Genomic DNA, 17,069 nt, shown 5'->3' on the forward strand with positions numbered 1-17,069 from the left:
TTACTTGTATCATGTATGCTATGTTTCTTAGAAACTGCACTGTATCACGATACGTATCGTATCTCCACAATTGTATCCGAATAATAATTGTTTCGCAGGTTCCTTACCAATATATCGGGATATATCGTCAGGGAGGGAGGCCACGCTGCTCTTATAACAGGTCTGCAAGCTGCCCCTTTCTGTACATTTATATCCGTCTGTCATCTTTGCCCTTCTTTACCTCTTCTTCATGCTTTCTTCCTCCGTCGCTCTCACCTGGTTCTATGCATGTATCTCTATCTGTATCTGACTGAATCTCCAAGAGCAATGGAGTAACCTAATGGTTAAAGTGTTCGCTCTACACGCTGAAGACTCGGGTTCGATTCCCCACGTGTGACGCCCATATCTGTGTCCCCCGTCGTGATTTTATTGCAATATTGCCAAAAGCGGCGTAAAACCATACTCACTCATCCACCGTCATCTGTCCAATTTCCTTCGAAGTACGTACGTACGTACGACGTACGTACGTACCTACAGACAGACAGACAGACAGACAGACAGACAGACATACATACATACATACACCCATGTCGGAAATAATATGGTCCACTTCTTACTCTCCCCTTCTTCTCCATGCTCTTTCTGATCTCCTTGCTGGCTTCGTAGACACGCGCCCCCGTACCCTATATGCGTAGGGTGATGCTTGTGTTGTGGGTCAGTTGGTCACTGGCTTGTATGGTCCACACTCAATTCTTTGCAGACCACCGCCATCAGGGAATGTCCCTGAATGCAGCGTTCAACAACGAACCAAAACAACTTCGAGTTTTTGTTTTTATTGATAAAGCTACAAGTTGGAGTGGCCTAAAACCTTCAATATGTCGTTTCCATTCACAATAGCATGGACATGTGACATCATTACAAAACTGAAGATACGCGAATCCGTGCTATCGAATCTGTGCATCGTTCCTGCATTATTTAATTTGGATTTTGTTTATATATTTTAATGATTAATGGTTCATAGTTCTATGAATACAGGTAGGAAGATCACACAGAAGCTTTTAGAACCTCGATAACTAACAAGTAAAACCAGATACATGATACAAGCTTACTCAACTGTGATATCACTTTCCAAACTTCCAATTGTCGCTCCTTTCCTCCGATTCTCTCTGCTGTGACCCGCTCTCTTTTGGTCCGCTCTCTTTCGAATCATTCCCTTTCGACTTACACTTTCTCCACTCACTTTCTTTCGACCTACTCTCTTTCGACCCATTCTCTTCCGATCCACTTCCTTGTGACCCACTCCCTTTCGGCTTACAATTTTTCAACTTACTCTCTCTTGACCCACTCTCTTGTGAACCTCTCTCTCTTGACCCACTCTCTTTTGAACCTCTGTCTTTTGACCAACTCTCTTGTGAACCTCTGTCTTTTGACCCACTCTCTTGTGAACTTCTGTCTTTTGACCCACTCTCTTTTGAATCTCTCTCTCTTGACCCACTCTCTTTCGAACCTCTGTCTTTTGACCCACTCTCTTGTGAACTTCTGTCTTTTGACCCACTCTCTTTTGAATCTCTCTCTCTTGACCCACTCTCTTTCGAACCTCTGTCTTTTGACCCACTCTCTTGTGAACCTCTGTCTTTTGACCCACTCTCTTTTGAATTTCTCTCTCTCGACCCACTCTCTTTTGAACCTCTCTCTCTTGACCCACTCTCTTTTGAACCTCTCTCTCTTGACCCACTCTCTTTTGAACCTCTCTCTCTTGACCCACTCTCTTTTGAACCTCTCTCTCTTGACCCACTCTCTTTCGAACCTCTCTCTCTTGATCCGCTCTCTTTTGAATCTCTCTCTTTCGACTCATTCTCTTCAGATTCATCAGACTCTGAGGAACACCTGAGCCGTCTTGTGCAGTCACAGTTTTTGCCGCTGCGTGACCTACGTTGAATACCGTCGATGCATTTCCCCCATGCAGTCCAAATGCCCCAACTGCACTCTGTTTTCCACTTGTTGAGGTTAATTTCACGCAAAGAATCGCACGAGACCCTGGAAAATTTTCAATACTGAAGACATCAGTAAAACTTAAACATTTATGCCTGACATGCGCAATTTGAAGAGTCGGTAAGCAAATAATGCCAGATTGGAGAGATATGATCCCATTTTCGCAAACAGTTTATTTCGCTAATTGATAGCGATTTCGGTACACATGCTTATACTATGGTCAAAGAAACATGGAAATGTATTTTATTTTATTATTGTATTTTAGTGAAATTTCTTATGATCATTTTTATTCACTATTACTGAGAAACAGAACTGATTCAAGTATAGGTTCTATAATATTCGGTCACTTCATTTCATCAATATTTGATAGTGATTCATAAACACATGCTTATGATGAAACCTGAGCGTATATGGACTGGGTTTGTCATGACATGTCTCATGTCGTATGGAAACTATTGCCATTTTTAGTTCATCATTGCTCTGGAAAAGAAACCAAAGGTCACTGGTTTCCGGGCGTTTTAAGTTCACATCTTGGTGAACATTCAAGCATGGTCTCTATATGATATTGACGCATGTCCTTAACAGATTTGGATTCGTAAGAGTGTCTGATGTTTGTATTTATTTTTATTTTATTTTATTATTTTTTTTGGTTTTTTTGCACTTTTGTTTTGTTTTGGGTTTTGGGTTTTTTATAAAGTCGTTCTGTTATGGACGTAGATGGTTAAAGATGTGTTTATTGTTGTGAACTTGGAAGCGTCCAAGAAATAATTCACATTGTTATACATTTTCCGACATCATAAATCATTTTTTTTTATTATTATATTTTCACAAGACGAAATGTCGAGATGTACTTACGGAGACCCCTTGATGAAAGCGTTTCGCTGAATTTGGTAGGTATCGGTATTGTCACACACGACCCTCGACAGACTGGCTTTGCGAATTTCCCTCAGTTGTTCTGATAATAAATCACAATAATTCAATAAATTTGGGAAATATTTTATCCTAACCGAGCAAGCTTTCTGATGTACACTTGATACATAGTATGTCTCAAAGCGGTTTTAACCGATTAAATGTTCGTTTCATTAACACGAAAACCATTGATGAAAAAGTCAATCCTCGAAGCTGTGCATGTTGGTAAAGCCATACGTTATGATTCCAAGAATCACATTGTACTTCCTTGATGGTCATTTTAGTTGAAGTGATGAAGAATTATGGTAATGCCATAGATATACAACTTCGTTTGACGTTTGACAGGTTTTGACAGATTCTAATGTGGACGTCAAAACTTGTGCCGACACGTCGCCTCTCACAGACTAAAGAAGTTGTATATTCATAAAATATCACCATTTTTCATCACGTTTTACGTGTATAACTTCCTGGAACATCTTCGGAATTGCAGCTTCAGCGGTTCTGTATTCATACTAACGTCCTTAAAATATACTCAGTTCTACATTCAAAACGGTAATTTGTGTAATATAGTCTGAATTCGTCTCTCAGTTTTTGTCTGTCAGTTTTTGAACAATCTGCATTGCTGAGTATTATGTGCATATGGCATGTACATTTAGTCATTTCAAAACGGTTAAAACCGCCGCCATTTGGCTGCAATATTTCTGAGTCAGGCTTAAAACAAAAACAAAATAGACGTCAAAACGACTAGCGACAAAGATTTTTAAAATGTGCTCTATAGTTCGAGGTTGTTTAAAAAACATTGTATTTTATGTTGACGTACTCCGAGTGAATTTAACATAGGCGTTATTCTCTTCAAACCAGAATCGGTCTCCTTCCTTCAGTGCCTGGAACTGTTTCCCCAAGAGACAAGTGAATGTGGGTCCCAGAAGTCCTCCCGGAACAGGTGTCTCCGACAAAGCCCCTGGAAACAGGTCGATGTCGTGGACGTCACTGGAAAGAGGCAGATACAGCTACTGATCAGTGTGATCCAAGATATGTGACACTGGATAACATTTTAGGGCAAGCTTTTGACTTTCGTTGCACACGTTACGCTCAGTACGCATAAGGTATGCAAAGTAGGGATTTTCATCGATGATAACTCTGAGAGATGAGAAAACAACCATCCCTATTTTATTGGCCTTTAAATGTGTCCTTCTAAATTTTATTTGTACAAATAATTTGCATGAAGGGAAAACACTGTTGTCTCGTCCATCAATGTGACCTTTGACAGGCACACACGCACACGCACACGCACACGCACACGTACACGCACACGCACTATATGATACAAGTCACACACAAGCTGCAAAATGGAGATACATCGCTGATATGTCTATTTGCTAAAAATCATTAAACAAAAGTCGTGTATGGCTTCAGTATCTTCAGTCAAATTTACGTATTTTACTAGCTAATGCAGTAAACGTTTGTTTTCGTCTGGCGAGGGGTTGGTAGGGCTGTATAGTGATTAAAGCCTTAACTCGTCACGTGGACGATCGGTTTTCGATCCCCACATGGGTACAATGTGTGAAGCCCATTTCGTATGTGCCCCGCCGTGATTTTGCTTGAATATTGCTACAAGTGGCTTTAAAGTAAACTCAATCACCAATCCGAAAATAACCCACTCATAGGCTTCCTTCAAGATATGAAGCATCACATACAAACGCGTGCACGCACACACACACACACGCGCGCGCGCGCGTACGTAGGCACGTACCGAGCCATATGAAACAAACCGCACACAAGTCCAAAACTGAAAAATTGACATACATGAGAATGTATTTTGGAATCAGGAAAGAAAGTGTCTTTAGAGCTTCAGTATACAAAGGAAGTAGTTGTAAAGCAGTTTGGCACTTCACTAGTTAATGCAATTATTATACAAAGCTTTTCCATCTGAATATAACTCACTCATACGCCTCATCCAAACGGTTTGTCGCATCAGTTGTGTGAGTGGTGGATGCGAGATCAGAGAAGGATTCAGCTTTTGGAATGTTACAGAACTTCCTCCACTTGGTGTAAGATGGGAGCCCGTGGTCTCTTCCTCTCTGGATGTTGAGAGCTGCCAAGTCCATACTGTCCCCTCTACTGTCAGGAAACAGAAAGTCTGTTACCGCCTCTGCCAGTTTGTGATCGACAGTCTGAGCACTGTCCTTTACCAATCCTCTGCAGTAATGACCAACCGTCCTGTTCATGACGTTCAGAATGAGATTCGTGTCACCAAAGATCTCGCTTAGTCGGTCTTGGCCAAGGAAATTATGTGAAGAGCTGAAGCTGGAAAAGAGGGCGTGGATCATGGAGTGTCCCATCCTGAAAGCCGCAGTAGCAAAGGCGTTTCTGATGCTGGGGTCTGTCGTTGTGCTGTAGACGTTGGTGTAAGCAGTCCCAGATCCAATTCGTAAGCGATACTTCTTCATAGCTTGTGGACCCAGGATGATAGGCAAGTACTCATCGTATGTGATTTTCTGAAATCCCAATTAAATTTATACACTTTCAATATACACGGTATATTTCGAGTTACATGCGATGCAAATTTTAGTACATGTTCATTAATTTCGCAATACACAAGAAACGAAGCAAACGTGGGATCGGTTTTCAGATTAGATCACCGTGTCATCTTATCAGTCAAAATATATTTCATTTAAGGAATCTGTTCGAGACGTAAATGAAGATAAATCTAGAAAAGAGTAATATTCACACCTGCATGATGGCACCAACTATCTTTCGGGTTTCCTGGAATGTTTTCTCATCACTCCAATCGCAGTTCAGCTCCTGCAGTTGTTTAGCTATACGGTTGTGTTCTCTCACAAAGATGGTGTGCATGCTCTGAAGAGTTGGGATTTCATTCACTCGATGATCGCCTTGAGAGATGAAAATATAGGTTTCTAGAGGTTCCAAAAGTATCATGCTTCTGTTCCTTATTTCGTATTTTGTTGGTACACACACAGACACAGAGACACACACACAGACACTCACACACACAGACACTCACACACAGACATACACATAGACACACACACTCTCTCACACAGAGACACACACAGACACACACATAGACAGACACGGACGCACGCGCGCGCACACACACACTATGTAATGGCTATGAAAGCCTGCAGCATTCGGAATCGTCCTTTGAGTTTGTTTCGGATCACATGATCTAACATTCTTAATATCATTGACATGTAATTACCTTTTGATTTCAAACGTTGTTTCGAGCACGTCAGTACGTAACCGCTTCATTGCTAGTTTATACGCAATTGTTGGCAGAAAGCAAGTAATTACCAACTGAATGACAAGTGAAATTGATAAGAGTGACATGAAAATAGGATCGTCCACAGAGGGCCCAAATCACCCACACACGTGTGTGACGCTACCGTTTTTCTATGCACTGATTCACAAACGTGAACGTTCTGACGACGGATGTTTGTCGTCAACACCTACCTCCTTGAGTAGTGATAGAAGCTAGTGTAGAAGCTACACACTCTCTACTCACCTGCCAGGAAACAGAAGCTAGGTTTGTCTGGTGTGGCACAACTAGGTTGCGAATCTTTAGGCAAAAAATAACGTCTCATCTTCAGCTCACCTGCAACAAAGCACCAACTATCTGTGTCAAAACCTTCTTGAAATGATGGTTAACATTTACTGCAATTCTATGACCAAAAGTCGTAAAACCAATTGAACCAGAAACTATTTTTGGCAGGACTCACTACAACCTGGTTTATGGCTAGCTCACACAATTTGGAAGTTTCAAATGAGTGTAGTTCTCTATAATAATAGTAACCACAGTCACTGTTCATGACATTGCACGAGGCAACAAGGTGCCATGTATTTATGCAGAAAACTTCTATAAAGGTTTGAACGAGTAACAGAAAATGTTTAACTTAAACAATTAATTCATTTCCTATTTCTTTATGTAGCATGTGTCGATAATCATATGCGAATTTCATTGATCCATTTATGTACTAGGTTTCACAGCACCTTTCTCTTTACGACAGTTAATACCGGAGGCTAATTTTTCTCTTGGCGTTTATAGCCAATAGGAAACTATTTTTGACTTTTGCCTAGCTCATGCCATATTGTTCCAATGGTTTCGAAATAACCTTTGGCTTCATTTCACTGCTTTCTCTAAAACAAGCGTCAGATGACTATCACAGTCATTCTATGACGTAGTGTGAGGCTTTACTCAATGTCGATTCAGCAACAGATCATACATAAGAGATGACAAGATCCCCGCCAATCTTACCTCACGTTTCAAACTTGGATGGACTATAACTTTACCACAGGTACCATTTAAAAACATCTGTGTACGTTGTCTATAAGAATGCTATAATATTTACGTTCATTGTCCGCGAAAGCTCGACTGATGACTGTGTAACAAGTTAGTCATCTTTTACTGGAATTGGATTAACTCATTCTTCCAACTGAAATACCGCTCTCCTTACCATTCACAAATGTCCGTAGTTCATTCTGCTCCGCCTGTGAGGACCCGTACACATTTGAAGCGTCTATGCAGGCTGTGATCTGGTTCAGCTGGTCCACAGGAACTGGAACAACCAGATAATGGCGTTGGAATATTGGGCGTTTGTCTTTCTGCTGCTCGATCATATGATCATTGGTTCCTATCTTTGATTAGCACTGATTATGACATTTGGTTTGTGGGAATTGTGCGTTTCACTGATGATACACCTGCTTGTGTGTGTGACTGATGATATTACCTGCTTGTATGTACCCCTGGTGACATTACCCGCTTGTTTGTGTGTGACTGATGACATTATCTGCTTGTGTGTGTGACTGATGACATTACATACTTCTGTGTGTGACTGATGACATTACCTGCATGTGTGTATGACTGATGCCATTGCCTACTTGTGTGTGTCTCACTGATGACATTACGTACTTGTGTGTGACTGATGACATTACCTGCTTGTGTGTATCACCGATGACATTGCATGTTGTGTGTGTGCCTGATATTACCTGCTTGTGTGTGTGACTGATGACATTAACTGCTTGTGTGTGTGTGACTGATGACATTACCTGCTTGTGTGTGTCTGTGACTGATGATATTACCTGCGTGTGTGTGGCACTGATGACATTACCTGCATGTGTGTGTCATTGATGGCATTACGTACTTGTGTGTCACTGATGACATTACCTGCTTGTGTGTGTGACTGATATTACCTGCTTGTGTGTGTGTGACTGATAACATTACCTGCTTGTGTGTGTCACTGATGTTATTACCTGCCTGTGCCTCACTGATGATATTACCTGCTTCGGTGTGTCTGTGAAGAGATTACCTGGTTCACACTCAGCGTTCGCTACTTGAACTGAACGCACGAAGTTCATACAGGTGGACGTGAAGCGTCTGTCGCGATCAGGGATGGCGATGGGGAAGCACTGGGGTCTGAAAAACGAATACTGATACTTGCAACAACAATGCGATCGGCTCTGATTTGTGAAGTTGAAGAATCATAAGGGTTTTTCTGGACCTGCTACGGTTCACATATATATCAAATATCACTAAAATTAGAAGGGCAAATTTATGTATTAACTTTAACTAATGTGATTGCTTGTCAGGTTCGTATTTCACTGTGATCAAAAATAGGACATGCCTATATGCGTAACATAACAATATCATATTGAATTCATAAATGCATTCACAGAATATCTCCAAGACAAGGAATCATTTTTGGTTTTAAAATGACATTTCTTTGCTTGGCACGGACGCTTTTGCTTAGGATTTTATACACATCAATGGTCATCGTATTACTGTAACCATAATCTGTCTAATAAGAAGTAAAAACAAAGGTCCTCGCAGTCTTCACTTGCTATGTTTCGTACGTCTCCGTACGTTAAATACAAATTGTCAAGATACAACAACCCTAGGTGACGTAATCATCGATCACAAAGACCAAACGTATCGTACAGAGCGTTGATATTTAATGTAAGTGAAGGAGAACATCAATAGAAACAGATTCCGTGAAATGCGAAAAAAACATATACGGACTATATTGTAATAACTTGGACCCGAGACATAAATCCAGTTTGCCAACCTGTTGGAGGGAGATGACAATGGATTCACAGATGCGCGCCTTTTCCCCCTCCGAGCAGGACCACAACATCCAACAGAACTATTCGAACCTATAAAACAAAGGATTTTCTTGAAAATAAGACACGCTAGTGATAATCGGAAATGTACAATGGACAATATTACTATGATTATGTAAATGAATGTCCTTGTCCATCGATCTTCGTTTAGTTCAGGGCAATGAATTTCCCCAACACAAACCCACAGCTCTGAGGCGTATGCCATCACATTTGTATTATGATTATTAACATTAATATCACCGGGAGTGTTAGAAGTACTGTGTTCCTGACAGCAGATCAAGGTACTCTCCCAATGTCAGTCAAGGGATTTGGCGGTATAAAAACCCAAGACACCAAGAACAATTAGGAGTCGGGCAGCTGGGAATAGATGCATGCCCGACATCCAACAAGCGAAGTATTTTTGTTTTCTGTTTGCTGAATCTTGGCAATCACATTAATGTCAAACGGAGCAGAGTATTCAATGACATGCTATTTCAGTGGTTTAGGAAAAAGACAAGGTCAGTTTTTGGCCTGAGTACGGAAGTGTAGTGGGGCCATAGTGAAAAATGTTTTAGTCTCATAATCTCCATCGTAGGAGATACTATGTCTTAGTATCACGCAGGCCTTAGTATCACCTTTACGGGCCATAGTATCGCCTAGGTAGGGTTTATTAAGTCCTACGTATAGTAGGACATACTATCTGCTGCTTAATACTTAATATCCCCTGCGTAGGTCATGGTATATCATATGTAGATATTTGACGTATGGTACGTACGGTATATCCTATCTCCTGGAGGAGATGATCGATATGTGTTCATACAGATTAATCTGAAATGGCAGAGTTAAATCCCCAGACACGCGAACAATCTCCTGTTTCACTGTTTCATTCACTGTTAGTTTCGTTTACTATTAGAGTCTACTATAGGGGTTTCATTTACTATCAGAGTTTACTGTTTCTTTCACTGTTAGGGTTATATGTTCAACTAACTGTTCCACATGTCATGTGTTGGGTCGACCGTTATATTTTACTGTCTTGCGTTCGGTTTGCTCTACTGTTACGCGTTGCGGTTAGATCACTGCTAAATGATGCGCTTTGTTACACTTTACTGTTATGAGGATATTTCAGAGGACTTTGCATATGAGTCATAATACACGTGCTCTCTCTCTATGTATGTATGTATGTATGTATGTATGTATGTATGTATGTATGTATGTATGTATGTATGTATGTATGTATGTGTCGCATAGAGACATAAATTGTCTGATATGACTCAGCTACTTCCTGCTACATGTAATCGACAGATACAAAGAGTAGATTTTCTGAAGACGACACATGTATTCTACATTTTAGGCTGACTGTCGGCGTGTTGGACCGATCCGTCTCTTCTACCTTGCCAGGTTTCACACGGAGAATGTTGCATTTGTTGCGCACTAAGGACATGTCAGTGGAAGAAGAAATCGACTATGAGAATATGCTTCACAGTTGGGCGTCATCCGTCAACGAGTTCAATGTCATTCATGTACAGAAGGTGAGAAAGTGGTCTTGGGCATCTGTCTTGGGCAGATGGTTCCTTGTCGTAATATTTCTCTGTGTTAATCAAAAGCACATGAATAAAACAATCACCTTGAGACAATAACCCTCTTTTAATAGAGATGGTTGTATAATTACACAGAACTCTTTCACAGTTACCTGCTTGCTGTATGGGCGTGCTGGTGAAGTCGTGATCCAGGAACTGACCCCACTGCATCAGCATGTGGGTAAACTTGGCATGCAGGTCATCGTTTGTTGACGGGGTGTGAACGATCGTGCTGACCAGTCGTGCACTGGGAAGCTTTGAGGAGAAATTAGAAGCTCTTTCTCGTGGGGAGGAGATACCTAAAGCAGATTCCTGATTAATGAAACAAACATCGAGAATAGGATATCAAAGCGATTACTAACATGGCTTCCCAACTTATAATCCCTCAAGACCAACCCTGTAAGGTGCACACACGCCCACAGATGATATCGTGGTAATACTGGAATCGTAACACACGGTTATTTCTGGCAAGACGAAAGTTTGCATCGTTGCTCAAGGTATTCGTGGACGACAGTCCACGCCCAGTTTATACTTGAAAAGGATTGAAATGTGAATACATTAACCGTCATCATATGCGGGTGTCAACCAGCGTCTCATTGGAATGGATGCCATGCCCCATCGTGAGTGCGCTAAGTTGTTGCAGGAACCGTCAGCTGCCCTGTATTGGGCGGACGGGTCACAGGTAGGACTTGGTTGGCACTGGAATGCTGGCGCAACACTACTCCTCATCATCGGGAGAATAGCAGTTGGTGATGATGCATTCGCCCTGCATCAGTAAACCAAGCAACACTTCAGTTCCATGAAAAGAAACGCTGCTGTGAGCATCACGTTGTTTATTACTGTTTTCGGTGTTGTTTATCATAGTTTTACATTGCTAGGACAAAGCTGTTAGTCTTCATCACGATAATAAATTGCCCTTCTGAAACGAGTCTGATGACTTTTGAATTGATAATTCGGGTTAGTATACACGTGGGTAGTAAAACATTTATCTGTGAAACTCATGTCAAAACGTAACTTTTCATATTTCAGAACATAATTTGTGATCTGCAATGAACAACTTCATCGACTTCTGATCTATGATTCAAATTTACATGTTGTCACCATGATCTTCACCAACCGTCTCACTTTAGTGGAATATCAAAGGTTAAAGGCACTAAGATAATGACATTCAACTTAATGCTTCATGACACATAGCTAAAGATATCACAATTTGCTTTGACACAGCTACAGATATCCCAGACCAATGCCCCAAGCTTCCAATGATATCCAAGCTTCATGACACGAAGATAATACGCATACGCACACGCACACGCACACGCACACGCACACGTGCATACATTTTAATTGTGGCTATTCTAACTTTATGATTGCAATGCTACCTTTTAGAAAAGGATTACAGTGAATAATTCAAATGTGAATTATACTTACATCTTCAGCAACTGTTTAGCCTGGAGGACATAGATGCGATGTTTGTTTCCCTTCTCAATGCTTTCGAGTGATGAGAATGTGACCCTGTCGTGCTGTACCGTTGTGGATCCAGGTTCTGATGCTTGTCTGTCTGTTGATATCATTATCCATGAATACCCATCATGTCATGTAAAAGATCGATACTTTGTGATATTAAACTAAGTCGTGGTGATCTAGCAGTATTATCGCATTGTTTACTATTCCTTTGTTATGGAGTGACATTGTGCGTTTAAGAGACAATGCAATGAGATACCCAATAATCATGTGAAGGACATTGTTTCACAGATTATATTCCCAGACATTAAAATATAAATTGACACTGCGATATGTGAACGATATAGTGACTACTGATTTGACGTTACGACTTCAACAATCATCGACAACATATATATAACAATAATAAATCAACAAGTATCCATGTCTTTTTGAGGAATCATTTTCGAAAACAATTGTCTATAAGTGAACATCAATCAATCATTTATCTTGTGAATCTGGGTGATGGTGTAGTTGCATTCGCTCGTCACGACGAACACATAGGTTCGATTTCAAACATGGTTACATTGTGTGAAGCGAAGTTTTCAATATTTGATATTTTCATGAACGAAGTTTCGATTGTACCTTCAAGTGTAAATTGCACTTAAAGCACCTTCTGGGGTATGTCATCTGGAGATGATTATGGCGTGATACTTTAAGGGTGTAAAAACTTCGGGCTCTTTCCACTTGTTCATATTCAAGGATATTGTGAATTGCTGTCTAAAGCGTTCTTATGTTATTAAATCACAGTGTATCAGACACAAATAATAGTTTTATACACATCTCCGTTTCAGAGAATGTAAGAAGATTCTGCCTCAGACATTAAAGCTTGGAAAGGTATGCAACATGCAACAATTTGACAAGGCGGCAATGTTAGTGCTTGACCGAAACATATATAAAATATTCTGCACGGAGAAATTAGAAGGTACAGTGGACATATTGACTTATATGTCATAGATATAAATATATGTTAAGTAGAACAATAATAATCATAATAATTATTAGATGTTAAGTCTCATTCGAATTAGCAAAAATATTTAATAATAATTCTGCGTCTTGATTGTGTTAACGTCGACGGTTTTTGTTTATCTATGTATGTATTTTTGAAAGCATAATGTTCTATATCTAACAGTACATTCGGTCTTAAATGAACATTCACAAAAATCATACAGGCTGTCCTGTATTGATCAGGTGTCAATTCCTTTTAAGACACATTTTGAATTCCTATTTCGGCGCTCACATTACCAACGCTGAAGACCCTTTTTCCAGTTAACAAATTAACTTGAGCAGATGGGGTTTCTTTTGATGAAATTGTATCCCAATACTACTCGGCCTTTTCGTGGTCTGCAAACTGCAGGATATCAAATCAGTGAAAATAATAGGCCTACTAACGGTATTATCGCATTACATGTGAATAACATGAAACACGTATTCACCCACAATACATATGAATTACAAATATTGTACTACTTGCAGGTCGTGAGAAGCGTTTCTTCGACTCCTCATGTCCCAGGTTTTGTAAAGATCTACATCTAAATCGTTTCTTGAATGACATTGGTTTGGCTAGCATTGCTATGATGTGAATACCACGAGTGGTGCTTCCATGAACTGAAATTTAATTTTGTAGATATCATTGAAACTTATAAATAATTAATGCGATCTGTTGTGTACAGATATGAAAGAAAACCGTTATGAAGTAACAATGAAAATAGTGTCTATTCTTAAATTTTATTTGCACGGGGTAATTTTGTTTGAGTCAGCAGAATCGAGAATTCATAAGCGATATATTTTATATGTCAGTAGTAGAATATTATATGGCTCTCTGCCAGAGAGCGTTGACCTGGAAGGTAGATGGTTGTACTTGTAACCATGTAGTTAGCGATAGACGAACATGGAATTCAATTCATAGCAGCTGGCAATGTTAATTTGTCCATTTAAGCGTATTCACATAATAAGATGAATAGGCTGTTGGGCATTCAAATGATGTGATCTCAAATACGACTGAAGATTTTGGCGACACTACCTTGAGTTCAATCTGTGACTGTTTCATTTCTTGGGCCAGAACATACATGTGTTTTTTTGAAGTCTAGCTATTGATGTTTCTATTCAGTTTCTTCTTTCAAGTTCGTACCTATCATTAAATTCATAACCTACTCATTGCAGATAAAGGTGAGGAATGGTGGAGTCGATATTCAGCTGTAAAGTGTAAACTGACTCTCCGCAAACAGACTTAGTTTATGATCTATGACTAGTAACTGTAATAACCCAAAGTTAGAAAGACGGAGTCTTGTCGTTATGTCTGCTTGGGGAATATTAGTTCTTCCATATAGCAAAATATATGTAAACAAGCTGTATTAATGTGTTAGAAACCAAACTTTGGGGATATATTCAAACTATTCCAACTTCTCATGAGTGTATATTTCTGGTTTATATTTGTCATTACCGTTCCTCTAATTATCTGAAAATATTATATTGTCTGAAGGGTACGAGTTGTACTCACGTCAGTCGGTGTGATATCTAAACAGGCATTTCGTAGATGAAAACCCACCACACGTAATGTAAAATGAACTTTATAGTGATTGTGTGTATATTTATCGCAGTATTTTATGTTACTACCTAGTACATGGAACTGAAATTATACGTTTGAAGTAATGAACTTAATGATTTAATTATTGTATTATTTGTAAAACCGTACATCTTAACAATAACGTAAGATCTGTGAACGAAGGATTACTATACTCTTATACAAAGTGTTGTCATTTTGTATCAAAAAATGCTTCATATCATATTTGCTTCATCATATTTTTTATTTTGTCTATAAGTTTCATAATCATCTTAAACCTTAAATCTGTTTGTACAGATACTATTTTTTATCGTTTCAGCGTTGTTGTGGAATAGTATTCTTTGATTCTGAGATTACTGAGACCATGTACTGATCTGTTAAATGCGACCTCAAAACGGTATCTTACACAAGTTACACAAACGGAAGTCGGAACTTGCCATATAAGAGCGGCAGATTGGCATGCTATTCTACGTTTTGCCCAAAGGCATTAATATTACGACGTCACATATACAATGTATTCACAAATATGTGTTTGGTCTACGAAGTCCCTAAAGTCCCTAAAGGTTCTCATTATTGTATTCATTATTGTATCCTTCATCTCAAGGATATTGAGTCTGTAAGTTCTTTCGCAGGCAGCTGATTTATCAATAACTCTCTACAGACACATGGCACAAATACAGACCCCTGAAGATTCGCCAACCTATGCATTTCTTAAAATGGGATGGGATCGTAAGGTAAGGCTTGCTGATTTAGTTGACCTGCTTTGCACTCTTTAAAATGCCAGTCAGAAGATCCCCTTTCACAGGTGATCGGTTTTTCAGCTGAGTTGTATTTCACGCCCGAAGATGACGCTTGAACTGACACAGAAGAACACATTATGTGATAAAGGGCCGGTACGTGGGCATTTCCACTCTTTCAAACATTCTATGCTCACAACCCTGCTCATGCTAATACCTTTCAAAAGATTCAAACCAGCGAATACACAAGACTGCTTGTGAACTCGTGGTTTAATAATTCGATCACTTACAAGGGTCTGCTGTGACAGCATGAAAGAGTTCAAACGTCACTGTGTATATCGCTATAACACACCTGCATTTATATGTGCGAATATTTAAGTGAGATCGAAATGCCCACCCATATTTAGTTTATGAGTATAGTGTGATTAGCACCCCTTCAAACCTAACGCCAGACTGACGTGAACTGGTGTGTGCATGTTCAGGATCCTAAAAATGGCTTACTCGCTCACTCGTTCACTCAGTAACTCACTCACTCACCACCGATGAATATATGAAGTCAGCAATGGCTGTTATGTTGTGGTTCACTGGTTTCTTTTGTTGCAGCCGTAGCTCATTGTCCTACATGGAGGAGCAGAAATAGGATGATGAGGAGAAGGATTTGTTTTGTTGATTGGTTGGTTGGTTTGATATGTAATGTTACGATCAGCAATATTTCAGCTATAGGATGGTAGTCTGTAAATACACTCCAGTGACCAACGTCATTGGCTCCTTACTCGCCAAAGACCAATTTTAACTATGGTCTTCATGCGTCAACAAAAACAAAACAAAAACAACCGAAAACGTCTTGTGCTGGTATGATGTCAAAGAAATTCTGTGAAGAAATTCATTCTTTGTGACTTAAATGCCGACACCAGTGACAGGAAATATTGGTCAATGTATATGTGCCGTACATGTTTCTTATTCTTTGCCAAAGACTACTGCATATGTTGGACTGGACGCTAAAGGGATCTGTTCAAGGTGTCTGATTTAGTTAAATTGTATGTGATGTTAATGGACCCTCTTTCTTGATGTTGTGATTTATTCATATATCATTTATTACTCAAGTTTTAACAGGATTAATGTGACAAATATAAACATCAAGACATAAACGGCGTTACAGACAACGGTCAAAAGCAAACACACCAAGCGTCTTAAAGAGCTGATATTCACTATGCCGATGACGCGTACTATAACCAATAGAAACAGTCGTATATTTCATGAAGAAACTCACATACTATATATTTTACCATATGATATGTGTCCTACCTGCTTCTGCAAAGGCACTTTCTTGACTCCATTCCGCCTCAAGCTCAGTTTGGGCCTGAGTCAAAGCAAATCTGAGCTGTTCTGTGGTGGGTGGGGACTCGCTTGCATCAGCTATAGCCATTACTATCAGCAGAGTCAGATGGGAAATCAGTCCTGCCTGTTTCATCATTGTGGATCTACCAAACAAACATAGAAAACGACCCATACACACAGAAAATACTATTCCTCACATGTAATAAAGTTTGGGTTTTTTTGTTTCGTTTTTAGTGAGTGAGTTGAGTTTTATGCCACTCTCAGCAATATACCAGCTATATGGCGCGGTCTGTGAATAATCGAGGCTGGACCAGACAATCCAGTGACCAACAACATGAGCATCGATTTGAGCAAGTG

General features: G+C 39.7%; 1 protein-coding gene across 1 annotated transcript; it reads right to left on the minus strand.

Moving 5' to 3' along the window:
• Positions 1–1,100: 1,100 nt before the first annotated feature.
• LOC137264938 (myeloperoxidase-like) lies at positions 1,101–16,848 on the minus strand. The gene is made up of 13 exons (XM_067800290.1): positions 16,680–16,848; positions 12,003–12,132; positions 11,138–11,340; positions 10,682–10,873; positions 8,964–9,051; positions 8,208–8,314; positions 7,356–7,457; positions 6,407–6,496; positions 5,614–5,774; positions 4,825–5,378; positions 3,701–3,870; positions 2,827–2,926; positions 1,101–2,016 (listed from the first exon to the last, which is right to left on the minus strand). The coding sequence occupies exons 1-13, from the start codon at positions 16,846–16,848 to the stop codon at positions 1,101–1,103; spliced, it is 2,982 nt and encodes a 993-aa protein (XP_067656391.1).
• Between the last annotated feature and the right edge of the window lie 221 nt (positions 16,849–17,069).

Source organism: Haliotis asinina, chromosome 15 (genome assembly GCF_037392515.1).
Source record: "Haliotis asinina isolate JCU_RB_2024 chromosome 15, JCU_Hal_asi_v2, whole genome shotgun sequence".
Classification (NCBI taxonomy): Eukaryota; Metazoa; Mollusca; class Gastropoda; order Lepetellida; family Haliotidae; genus Haliotis; species Haliotis asinina.